The sequence below is a fragment of the Anomalospiza imberbis genome, chromosome 1, assembly GCF_031753505.1.
Source record: "Anomalospiza imberbis isolate Cuckoo-Finch-1a 21T00152 chromosome 1, ASM3175350v1, whole genome shotgun sequence".
Classification (NCBI taxonomy): Eukaryota; Metazoa; Chordata; class Aves; order Passeriformes; family Viduidae; genus Anomalospiza; species Anomalospiza imberbis.
Window position 1 is genome coordinate 127817418 of NC_089681.1, and position 13567 is coordinate 127830984.

Here is a 13567-nt window from a genome sequence, read left to right on the forward strand (position 1 = left end):
AAAAAAGAAGGAAAAAAGAACCCCTCTCTTTAATGCTACTTCCCTCCTCCCCAAGTCAAATATTAACATGAAAGAAATGTGCAAAACATCAAGCAAGCATTTTTAGTCAACCTTCTAAATTAGGAAAGATAAAACTGAGCCACTACTTCAGAGGAAAATGGCTGGGCAAAGGGCAATAAAGAGCTATATGGTCTGGTAGTCTCTTCTTATCAAATGTCATACTGAAACATTCTCATTTGTGTTAGTGCACTTTTCCACACTGCTAAATTACCAGCTTTTTTCAAGAATACTCTAAACCTCTGGATTAATGTGCTCTCTCTGGTTTGCCCTTGCAAAAAAATACAACACTAACATATTTTGAATATTCTATTTAAATGGTCTACACACAATGAAATCTACTGGGCAATCACTCAAGCAAACACTAATGAGAAAGCATCTTTGGGCTATTAAGAAGGCAGAATGAATAGGTATGTCAGATTCTACACATCTAAGAAATCTAGAGTATGTCAGAACCTAAATATATCACCATCCATCTTAAAGATGACTGCAAGCTTGTAAAGATGTAAAGATGATTACAAGCTAGATAAAAAAATCCTAATGCTTTATCATAAGGGCCATGAATGAGATGAATTAGAGAGGAGTTTGATAGCATGACTTTTAAAAGCCTCTATAGTTTATTGCTTTCAAACAACTAATGATTGAATCAAATGGAAGTCCCTAGGTCTACATGCAGCATAGACTGAACACTGGAAGATACCCCTTCAATGTGAACCAGCATCTTGAGATGCCCTTGAGATTATTCACCGAATATTAAGGCAGATGGAAACTGCAGAGTGGAACATCAGAAGTTGCAGAAGTGCATAGACTAAGAAGCACAGCTTTATGTATAACAGCACAAGGCAAACAGGTCTTGGAGATAAATTCTGCATTCACACCTTCCACTAACTATATCATATGGAATTATCTGAGTGATCTGATGGGTGTCTTGAATCAACTCTTGTAAGTAACTCAAGTAAAATTAGCTTCTCACAATAGAACACTTTCTATATAAAAAAAGACACCACAGAATAACATGCATTACTTTGTACCATTTAATTACAGGAATGTCTGGTACTCTTTTTAACAGATAATTTTTGGCCTTCAAGGTCAACAGAGCTAAAGATAATTGCAACACTTTAAAAAATTAACAGACACTACTACACAACACAGTAGTCTATCAGGAATGTAGGAAGAGTGCCTTCTATTAAAATTCTTTCATCTTACTTGGAAAACATTCAATTCCTTGTGAAATGTGGAATGCTGCCACTTAGTTTTCAGGTGCCTTTTCTTTTGAATACAGAAATGCAATAATGGTCCTTTTCAGGCCTTGTGCATCACTCAATGAGCAAGACAAGTTTCTTAAGGCCACTGTTTTAGGATAGAATTAACCAAGAAAAAGACACATAAGAGCATCAAGTTGCTACAGCTGTTCATGCAAAGCCACATGCCTTAAGCAGAATCCATCAGACACGGTCCAGATGAAGTCTTCTTTGCGAGTCATAAAACGACACCATAATTACCTACTGCTTCCAAAATATTTTGCTTCATGTTATCTCAAATGCCATTTGCTTTCCTCACAGCTGCATCACATCACGGGTTGCTGCTGTCATTCTGCGGGAGCAAATCAGAGTGGCTTTCTCCTTAGCTGTCATCCCCTACAAATGAGTCACTAGTTTACTGTGAAAGTTCTTAGCTCATAAATCCATCCCCACTACTCAAGTCCTCACAGTCACCCATATTTCACTGTAATCCTATGCAATGATAAGGCTTCCCCACTTTCTGTCAAAAGCAAGTGTCATTAGTGTGCTCCAACTTCCTGAGACAGAACTACTGAAATTTTTAACAAGGTCTTTTATCTTATCAAAGGCAGATCCTAATTTAGTCTGGCATATACTACCTCTGATAAATCCATTTACATGTATTCCATTTGCCTCTCTGCCTTTGATTCTTTAAAAATCTTCTCTATTGCTTTGCTATGGGGGAAAAAAATAATTTTCAGGCAGCCAGAACTATCTTTTTTCTGCTTTCTGAAAAACAAGTATTAAACTTGCTCTTCTGCAGTTAAATACCATTTCTACTTTGGTAGTACTCTTTTAGTTTTGAAATATATGCTACAAGATTTTCTAAAACACAGCTTCTTTGGCCCAGCCCCATACAAACCTGAGCACTAGGAACCTGTACGTTTCTTCTTCATTTCACTGTATGAATTTCCACAATAAATTGGGGGTGATAACTCTGACCATAACTTCATATCCACTGCATAAACACTCACCTTCCTTTCTTGCTGAATTTTAATGGATGAATAGCTTTTTACTACTTGGACTATTTTCCTTCACAAGGTCAAACTCAGTTTGACTTCTGGCAACTTTTTAGTCACATTTTGAACTCTTATGACATTCTTCATTTTTTCAACAACCACTTTTGCCACTCCTTCCAAGTTCTTGGCTAACTTATGATGTTCTCTTTGGCTGACTTTTCTTCTGATTAGGTCTGCAATCATTCTGCATGTATAGTCTGCTCTTCCTTGGGATGAAAATCCTACGCACTTTTTCTAATTCTGAATCAAAGACTTCCCTTTGCTCTTTGGTTCAGCTAATTTCAAACTATTTCCCTACAGTTTCTCAGTCTGCATTTCTGAAATTCAAAACCTTTAATTGGAAACCCCTTTCAATTTAAATCACATAAACGTCTGATGCAAATAATTTAATCCAAATTCTGTTTCTACACACAGTCTTTCTAGAATGCCCTCAATACTTATGAAACCCAGGTTTTAGGCAACATTATTTTTTGGTTCAAGAACTACATGTGCGAACACTGCACCCAGGAATTGCTGATCCCTAGAATTAATAGTGAAATTATGACTTTTATATAAGTGTTAAAGACTCCACAGTATATTGTAACAGGGAAATAACTTTATTCTACTTACTGTAGTCCAGTAATTCCATATATACTTAAAAAACCCTTTTGCACCTGAAATTGTGTGCAAAACACTCATTGGTGAAGGCATAAAATTCCACAGCAATTATGAGGCATCCTTGTTCACCACAGTGACTGAATCGCAATACTAACTTCTGAAATACTTTATCCCTTCACTGTTTGTTATCTGAGTGCATCCAGCCTCTGAATCCCTAATATTTACTTCTCATTCCTTTCCCTGACAAATACATATAAAAGGTTCTGCCTTTCATAAAAAGATCTTCCCTAAGAGCATATTACCAGAGCAAAGAACCTGGTTTTATACACTGTTGTTTTTCATTAATAATCTAAGTTAGCAGGACAATCCCTGCAGTACAACACATTTTAATATTGTCAGTAGAATCTCCATACTTGACAATACCTGGAAAAAAGCCTAAGTTCATTTTATGCAACAGAACAGACATGTTCCAAGCTACCCAGCCAATAGCTCTGTACACGAAAATACCTGACACATCGAGATGAATGAAATTAATTACCAGCTTGCTTCCCATTTAATGAAATTTGAATGTGAGCATAAAAGTTTGGTGATATATTCAACACTACAGGAGTCAGAGACTAAGCTTACCTAATATTTAGTTTCATGCGTTAGCCAAAACTAACATCCAACCCTAACAAAGCATGGATTGTGGCATCCCACCCTTATGGGGAAGGGAGCACCCAAGACTCAGAGATACTTGTGGTCAAAAGGAACAACAAATGTCAGAGGGTCCGCAAGAGCTTACAAAATTTTATTAGTAAATTATGCCCACCGTGGAGATACATTTCTCACTTGCCAACTAGCTATCATGGGCAGTCTGATCTAGACACTCCTGGAAAGGGTTGGAGGGCTTTACCAGTCTTTGCTGGTCTTTATGATCACCAAATGATGACCAGTCTTGATGACTGGGTTGGCCTTTGGTCAACATTTCAGGCCCAATTCTCTATCTCATTCCTGCACTTGTGCTATACGGTGTTGTGCTTATCTCCAGGATCCCAAACCAGAACGCAAGTCTCAGCAAAGCGCTGCCCTTCCTCTGTGTGGCCCGTTCTTCAGAAACATTCTTATCTTTCTCACAGAATGTTATTACCAACAATCCTTGGTTGGCTCCACAGATATCCAGCTGTCTGTGTTTGAGGATACATACTAGTTCTCTTAACTTCTAGGCTTCTACATGAACACAGGAGCTGAAGAAGTGAACCAAATTTAAGGAAAACAAAATATTCTTTCCGTGATTTCAGAAAGAGCTACGCACCTTTTTTTTTATCTGTAGGCTTTCATAATTAACCCATTCAAAAAGTGGATTCATTTCTCAGATTCTGTAAACATTTCAAATCTAACAAAGCCTCAGGATCTTTCTGCAACTCCTGTCTTTAATACTGGCCTTAAACAACAAGTATCCTACATGCACTGTGACTACTTTATTTATAGAATCACAGGCTCACTGGGGGTGGAAAATGTGGAGATCATTGAAATCCAACTCAGTATTAATTTAAGTAAAACACACATAGAAGTGACAAATTTGGACTGTACAGTGCCTGTGGATGGATAACCTTCTCTTATTATTCCTGTGATCCAAAATAATTCATCAACATTTTAACAACAGGTAAATACAATACTGAGCATTGCATCAGGCAAAGAAATACTTCTTTTTTACACTAGGACTTGAAAGTGCTTTCAGCATACTTTATTATGATGGCTATTATAGAAAGAATAATTATATTTTAAATTAAATATTTCCAATGTAATTAGTGCCAGATTGTTTCAGATTCTTTCTCTGCCACTATTTACATTCCTGAACACATTTTGTTGGGGCAACCCCTAGTACCAGTATAAGCTGGGGGAATGAAGAGACCAGGAGCAGCCCTGACATGGACTTTGGGGCGCTGGTGGATGAGAGGCTGGACATGACCCGGCCAAGTGCACTCACAGCCCAGAGAGCCAAATGTTTTTGGGGTGCATCCAAAGCAGCAGGGCAGGGGAGGGGATTCTGCCCCTGTGCTCTGCTCTGGAGAGAGAGACCCTACCTGGAACACAGCACCCAGCTTTGGGGTCCCCTGTTCAGGAAGGACATGGACCTTTTGAGCAAGTCCAGAGCAGGGCCACTAAGTTGATTAGAGTGATGGAGCACCTTTCCTAGGAGGAAAGGCAGAGATAATTGGGATTGTTCAGCCTGGAAAAGGGAAGGCTTTGGGGGGTGACCAAATGGCAGCCTTTCAGTAGCTGATGGGAGCCTACAAGAAAGATGGAGAGAGACATTTTACAAGGGCTTGTAGGGTCAGGACAAGGGGGAATAGCTTCAAACTGAAAGAGGGTATGTTTAAATTACATATTAGGAAAAGATTCTTTACTGTGAGGCTGGTGAGACACTGGAACATGTTGTCCAGAGAAGCTCTGGATACCCCAACCCTGGAAATGTTCAAGGCCAGACTGGATGGAACTGAGCAACCTGGTCTAGTGGAAGGAGTCCCTGCCCATGGCAGGGGTGTTGGAACTAAATGATCTTTCAGGTGCCCTCAGGAATAACTGAAATAAAGACTCATTCCTTGAAATTATTTCTGTAAGAAGTTTGTAAAAAAATTTCAAAGCAACAGTTAAATACAAATTTTCACTTATAGTTCTACACTAAATTATAATCACAGCACTTGTAAATTTTCTTCAAAGGCGAGAGAGAACAAGTTCCAATTTTGGAAGACCATTTGAACATGACATGATCTGGAAAACTGAAATATTGTGGGGTATAAAATTCAGTCATGCTGCCAGACAAAAGAGAGGAAGCACAACAGGAGGCACGGGCACTAGTGATAACATTCTCTTCATATGGAATTAGCTGAAGGATGGAAGAGCCATTTGCTACATATCTTCTTTCATGTTACCCTCTCTCCCACCTACCAAAAAAACTCAAAAGAGGTCTGCAGAGATGTCCCTTCACCACTGCATCCCAAGGAAGCTTTAGAGAATGCTAAAAACAGCAGCAGCTTGGGCCAAACCCCCTCGCAGCACCACAAGTCCCCTGCTGTCTGCCATATGGTTTGATCACATAATACCCAACCCCTTCGCTGGTAGGACAGAGTCAGTGGAGCAGAAGGTTGCAAAAGGAAGCTCAGCAGGAGACACAAATTGCTGTTAACAGCTTTAAATGGTTTAACGTGTACCTGGTGCCAGAAATCAGGCACTTACTGAAGATGCAGCCATTAGATATCAGGGCAGCAGAAACTATGGACTTGGAAAGGGTGAACACTGCTCTTCATCCTAATTCTACCCAGGATGGAGGAAGCACAGCTCAAAAAACTACTTATGATTTGGACAATCAATACATTTCCATTTCCTAGGGTGTGGAAAGCCACGAGCTAATGAATTCTGCATTACAGGCAAACCTTGCCCAATTAGCCAGCAGTGTGTAGGAAGCAGTACATGACCCAACCCTCAGGAAACCCTGCAAAACACAATGAAAGACCAAGAAATCAGTGAGTGCTGGGTGGGGGGGAGGGGGGGGAAGTGGGGGGGGGGGGGGGGGGTGTTGTTTTGTTTCTTTGGTAGCAAAGTATCCCTGGAAAAACCAGAGTATGTTTTTCCTTATCCCATTCACTTAACTTTTTCACCTCCTACGCTTGCCCTGGAGAGCTTCAGTTCTATCCCTGAGCACAAACACAGTACCTCAACACAAGAGCAGCCAGTGCTGATAAAGGCCTCTATATCACTGCAAAAACAGTCATATGAACAGCTACAGAAATGTTCACGTCCCTTGTTCAGCAACACACTCCTGTCCACAGCCACTCTTGGGCCCTTTTGTACTCCTGTTTATTAACAGCACCAAGCTGATTTAAGCTCCCACAGACACACATAACTGCTCATGTCAGCAATACCACACTCCAAATACCTAGAAACTCTCCAAGCCTCCAGTGGCCTCTGGGTAGTCACCTACTCCTAAAGGGACTTTCAATAGAGATGAAATCAGCAAATATATCCCATAATCCTAGAACAGAGCAAATGGCCCATGGAGCATGGGATGTGTGATAGCAAAATTACAGACTGTAACACAGTAGAATTTCCTGCATGCATTGACTTGAGTCTTCCCTCTTGATTGTGAGTTTCTCAATAAATGAGTCTTTTTCCTGCTTGGGACACAAGCAGATTTCAGTCTTTATCATTTTGGTAAGATTTTATTTATTTATCCTTCTGCCTATACTTTACTGCTTCTCATAGTCCTCAGCATTTCCCTTACAGTGACAAAAAAGTCTCTTACACGTCTGCCTGAAGAAGTCACATAGAAAAATAGTCCAAAGATGTTTACCTAAACCTGTTGAGATCTTCAAGTAACAACTCTATAGCAATAACTACCCACTGATTCCACAGTTCACACATTCAAATGCCAAATTTGTTAATTATTTCAGAGTTCTCCTGTAGGAGGAGAGTGAAGGTACAACACTGAAATCAACGCTGAACATCCAGAGTTTGGGTTGGACTTTGCACACCACTACCTAGCAAAATAGTCAAGTACTAATTGCATCACTTTCATAAAGACAAATCAGTTTTCAACAGTTCAGAAAATACTCCGGTATTGCTTTGTATTTTCCTCTCTTGCAAGCACACCATGCAGGAGATGATGTTCAGCTAAGTATTAATGAAACCAGTCATGACCACTAACACAAAAAATTGTGTAGAACAGAAAAATCCCTGAACAGTTGCTGCCTATTCAGGCAGATGCAACATCCCGGGCTAACAGATGGGGCACAGGGAGTGACTGGGTAAGTTCATCTGCTGGCACTGTGTGAGGGGACAGAACACAAGTCCCTCTTGCCGCCTGCAGTGCTCACTGAGAGCTGTGCTGCATAGAAAGCTCCTGCCAGAGCCCGTTCCAGCCTCCCAGCAGCGTGTCCCATGGGCAGCCCTGCTGGAGGAGGAGTGCAGGAGCCCAGAGACCCAGGAGCCACAAGGACCCTCCAGGGGCTCCTCCAGCCGCCCCTCCTGGGTCCGCGCCCGCGGCGGCGTGGCCGGGCAGTGACCTGACGGCCCTGGCAGCCTGCCCTGGCTCACACAGCTTCACACTGCCGAGCGAACTGCACAGACAAGGGAGAGCCGCTCCAGAGGCAGCTTTTCACTCTCCACAACTTTTGCTGCAGTTCCTCTTGCTAGGGCCAGCCTTTCACATGGTCTCACTTCTGCTTCCCCACATGACTACCAGACTGCAGGCACTGGAGGCACCCAGGACAAAACGCAGGGGATCTCGCAAGCCTCCCAAACCCTCCTACAGTGTTCTCTCCCAGCACAGCTTTTATGCTTTTTTCTTCCTAGCTACAATAAAGATGCCAGAATAATTAAAGCAATGATTCTTTTACTTTGGATAAGCTTTTTAAGAGTGCTTTATGCTTAAACCCATGACAAATGTGCTCTTTTAATTATTTACAAAAATTATTTTCAGAGCATTTTCCTGATGGACCATTATTATTACTGTACAATATGTAATCTGAAATGAACATAGCATGAAAAGCTTGAAAAGAAAAAAAAATACAAATAATTGAGAAAATACTCTTACAGCACTTGGCATGACAGCATGATTCAAACAGCAATACACTGAAGTAAAAATGCCAATATTAACTCCTTTAGAAACAGCAGAAATGTCTGACCACCTCAAGAATAAAATCAGTGGAGTCACTTTCTGGATTTTCATCTCTTGGAACCATCATAAACAACTAGTAGATCTTTCAGAAGAGAGAACATCATCTTGTCTATTAGTACATCTTGTCTATTAGCTGAGCTGGAAAGCAGCTCAAGGAGGAGACAACTTCCTTTGTAATCAAGGTTTTCCCCACTTCACCTCCCCGCCAAGAATTCAAGAAAACCAGGTACTTCAATTATAGGAACAATCAAGAGGCAGCAAAAATACTTAGAATTTCTGGTTCATGATGTAAGCCTGAAGAGAGCATTAACAAACTAAAATTATAAGAAAAATCCATTATCTTGTCTTGGAATATTTTCTATCTTTCAGTGTAAAAATCCTCTTTTCAAAACATGAAGTAAGACAGGTTCTTTTTCACTCCACCCCATGATAAACAGATATGAAAATCTGGTTGCTTTATTCAGATGAAAACTTCATATTACAATACACATCCCACCCTACTTTAAACTGCTGGCAGTGTGAATGCAGATTTTGTAAACCACATTACTTTAACACTTGCACTTTTGTTCATTGACTTAGTAATTTTCATTGCTAAAATCACAGAAGGAAAACAGTCAACTTCAATTACACATTTTTAATTTTAAATTGCTTACATTTCAAGTACTCTATGATATATTTCTGTTTCAAGAAGCCATTTCTGCAACAATTTCTATGGTTTTGAATTGTCCATTATAGACATGTGACATCTCCAGTGAGGGTCAAACCATCACACACATGCACTAAAATCAACTTGGAAGTAAATACTTTTATATTTAACCCTGGGACTCAGCAGTTAAAAGCTGGTACAACAAAACTTAACAAGCCATTAACTAGTTAGTCCTTCTTGAACTGAAAAGTGCTGGAAACAACATTCTTAGTAGTAATTTCAAGATACTTAAAAACAAACCTTAACAGCTCTGCAAAAAGCACACCCTTCACTAGGTATTTCAGTCAATTGATTTCACCTTTCTGTAGCACTAAGATATACTCTCTCTCTATATATAAATGCTTTAAAATTTTAAATAAGTGCTACTACAAAAGATGATACCGATTGAGATGTGGAATATTAACAGTCCTCTACTACAAGATCACACTGTACTTCAGGACACAGTCTTTAAATACAGGTACTTTAAGAATCTGCTGAGACCTGAGGAAAAGCCTTTCAATCTCAAGAAGCTGTGATTTCATATGAAATCAAACAAGCAGCACAAAAGTCACCAAATACCCACATTGACATTTCACAATGTGGTTACAGAGCAGTCATAGAAGTCAAAATACGCATGGCAAAATTCTTGAGCTTCACAAGCCCAACTGTCATGCTCAAATTCTCTGGTTTAGTCAGGCATCAGAAAATCTACGAAATGACACAAGCTCATCAGAGCTCAGCTGCCTTACTTCATTTAAGATTATGTTCACTGACTGCAATAAAGACATGTATCAAAAGATCCTCTGAAATATTTTTGGAGGCAAGATCAAATGTTAAAATTTCATTCAAATAAAGCTGCATTTGAAAACAAACCAAACTGTAAAAAAAAAGGAACATAAGAAACTTTACCTTAATTGGAGCCCGGCTAAACTGTATTTTTCTGTTGGCTGGGATTTCATCTTCATCTGGCAACCCATTAATTTCAGAATATTCCATATCAGGTTCGTAACAGTTATTTTCATCACTGTCATCCAGATCATCCTGTTCTGTACCCGTCTCTCCCCAGTCAGAATTATACCTGGATCGTACCCGATACACATTGTAGTCAGAATGCATGTACACATGGGAACTCTGAAAATTATTCACATCTTCATGCCCATCTTTTTCACTTTCCTCATCATAATGGGACTCAGAAGCATCTGTGGCAAAATCACCACCTGAAGCTACATTTCTTGTTAACTCTGCAGCTTCAGGCCGATCAAAGACACCTTCTGTATGTTCTGACTGTTCCTTCTGTTGCACCAGAACTCCTGTCTCTGCTTTTGACTTACTCCTAGCACAGCTGTCCACAGATCTTTTGCTGTCAAGCGCACCAACCAAATCCTGTTGACCTGTTGCAGAACTCTCAACAGAATCAGCACTTCCCTCTGTGGTCTTTTTTATTTCTTCAGTTGTTTTTGAACCTGCTGAAATGCCTGTGGACACCTTCTGTCTCGGTGTTAAGGGCGTGCTAGTCTGCTGAGAGTTCTCAACAGACATCACGCCTGTACTCTGTTTGGCTGGGGGAGACCACGTGCTAGGCTCTTTCAAAGGACTGAAACCCTCAAGGTTTGCAACTGGGGAGGAGATATTTGTGACAGTAGATGAGAGGTTTAGCGGATAGTGACCAGTTACAGAGTACTCTTCGTTGTTTTCCGACTTTTCTACAATTACATTGTGTGAGTCAGTGTTTTCAAAAACTGCGCTGAGCTGACTCACTGTTGGAGAGACGGTCTCTGTCCTTGGGCTAAGACTGTCCAGTGAATCAGTGCTGCCTCTGTGAGACTTAGAGCTGCACCACTCATCTGGAAGTTCATTAGAAATTATTTTCTCTTTCTTTGGGGAATAGCGATTTGAATGTCCCATTTCATGAGCATTTCGCTCAAACATCTTCCGAGTTTCAGTAAACTTGGAATAGGAAGGACCATCATGGATAGTGTCAAATCTACTTATTCTTTCAGACACGGATGACTCCAACTTTACGATTGATCCATCTGCTTTTTCTACAAATTCTTTGGGCCTAATTCGTCTTTGAGGTGATGGAGGGCCACCCTTTCCCCTGGTTTTAGGGGCAACTCCAGCACTTTCAGTGGGCTCCATGCCCATCTGCATAAATAAGTTCTTGATCCTATTGACATTTGAGCCATATTTCCTTCCCCTGCTCTGGGAGGCCTCTCCTTCCTCTTTGGCTTTTTGGTCTCCATCTGATTTCGGTTTGTCAAAGGTGCTTTTCAGCGCCTGGAACTCAGTTCTGTAAGCATTTCTGTGAGGAGAGGCACTTCGGAGGGTGGATCTTTCTCCTGAAGACTCTGTTTTCATCATGTTTACTTCAGGAGTGTGAAACCTGCTTGCATAGTTTCTGCGGTACTGCTCTCAGTAGTTTGCCACAGCAGAGAATCTGCTTGAGGAGTGTTTTTTCTCAAGGGCCACTGCCCTTCAGCAGGACCATACTTGACAGATCTGAAGGCAAATGTCTTAATGCACACGGTCAATTTTGACAAAGCAGCACGACTGAGGACTCTCAAGAACAAGGGCTGATTTAACCTGCAATAGAAAGGAGGTTTTCTGAAACCATGTCAGGTACTTTAAGTATGTCACAATTTCCATTTACCATTTCCTGACATGTTTACAAAAAACTAACAAAAAAAAAAAAATAAACCAACACCGCACAGACATGTAAAAACTTGGCATTACAAACTTTTTCAAACTGACTGTTGCATAATTTACAATCTATAACATCATAGTGAAAGAACAAATAATCATAGCTTTCCATTCACAAGTATAGTATCATGGCACAAATATGCATGCAAAGGAAAGGCAACGTGACATGAAATATGAGGCACTGCAAGACAATCCCTGCTCTCTCAGAGAAACGTAATGGTAAAAATTCGATCAAAGATAATATGCTTAGAAAGGCAAATTAAACATCAGCTCGAGGGAATACAAAAACTGCGCCCAAAGTTGACATCTTCAGCTGACAGGGTAAAGGAAGTGAAATCCCGTTAGAGAAAGTTGCCCCTTGTCACGGACAGAGGTTTTATCGTCTGTAAGACCCTGGAGGTACCAACGAGGAGATGCAGAAACGGAGCCAGGCGCTGGACCGCTCGCACGCCCCGGCCCCAGGGGGTCATCCCCGGCCCCCGCAGCCCAGCGAAGGGCACCCCGGGCGTCTTCCGAGCCAACCCCGTCTCCTTTCCCCTCCGTGCCTGCTCCCCAGCGCTCGCTCTGCCGCGCCGCCGCCGCCGAGGCGGGGACGCCTCACTCTGGCCGCTGCACACACGGTGCCGGTGCCGGTGCCGGTGCCGGGAGCCCGCGGCCGCCGCGCCGACAGCGACGCGCCCGTCCCCGCGCAGCTCCCGCTCCCCTCCCGCCGATCGCCACGGGCGACTGGAAAGGCCACACGGCAGAGACCCTCGGCGAGCCAAGCAGCCCTCGCAGAAGGCAGTAAACCCGAGAGGGCAGCGCTGGAGCCCCCGCGGCGGCTCCTCCTCGGGCGGCCGTGCCGCCCCGGCGGGCTAGAGCCGCGGGGCCTCGGGCGGCAGCACCTCGCGGAGGGGCAGTGTCCGGGCACGCACCCGCCGCCCCCGCGAAACAAAAGCCCGGTGCCAGCGCTGTTCCCCGCGGAGCCCGGCGCCGCTGCCGCCGAGCGCGCACGCTGCCTTACCCAGCCGACAGCCGCGCCGGACGCCCCCGGCCGCCCGACTCAGCGCTGCCCCCGCGCCTCCTCTGCGCAGAGCGGCCGCTGCCGCCGCCCGCCTGACAGGAGGCAGCAGCCGCCGCGTCGCCTCAACGCCATTGCAGGCAGCGGCGGCGGCGGGGGCACGGACACGGCTCCGCGCGCACACCCGCGGCGGCGGCGCGGGGGAGGATGAGGCGCCGTGGCCGCCGCGGCCGCGCTCCCGCCCGCCGCCCGCCCCTCCGCCGCCGCGCCCCCGCCGCGCCCCCGCCGCGGGGCGCGCCCCGAGCCGCCGCCCGCCGCCCGCCGCGGGGCCGCCCGCCGCCGCCGCCGCCCGCGGTGACAGGTGCCTCACCTCCTCGGCGAGCCGCAGTGGTTCGCTCCGCCGGCGGGGCGGGGGAGGCGGCCAGCCCGCTGCAGTCCGGCCCCGGGCGGTGACTGCCGAGAGGCGGAGGACGGGCCCGGCCGCGGCCACGCCGCCAGCGCCGAGTCCCGCTGGCTGCCCCCGGTCCGGTTTATCCCCTTCTTCCCTCCCCTAGAACGCTCGTTTCCAGG

At 43.9% G+C, this 13567-nt stretch overlaps 1 protein-coding gene across 8 annotated transcripts in view; it reads right to left on the reverse strand.

The window, feature by feature from the left end:
• Positions 1 to 13567, reverse strand: part of PPP1R9A (protein phosphatase 1 regulatory subunit 9A) — a 125449-nt gene extending 111882 nt beyond the window's left edge. For 3 of the 8 annotated variants that reach the window (XR_011005523.1, XR_011005522.1, XM_068210782.1), the window contains exons 1-2: positions 13001 to 13243; positions 10207 to 11880 (exon numbers count right to left, since the gene is read on the reverse strand). Coding sequence is in view for 6 of the 8 variants with exons in the window: in XM_068210782.1 (XP_068066883.1) it covers positions 10207 to 11658 (1452 nt within the window). In the remaining 2 variants the exon portion in view is untranslated. Of the gene's footprint in view, positions 1 to 10206; positions 11881 to 13000; positions 13244 to 13367 lie in introns of those variants that run through there. The other 5 variants (XM_068210776.1, XM_068210764.1, XM_068210809.1 and 2 more) reach the window with 3 other exon arrangements.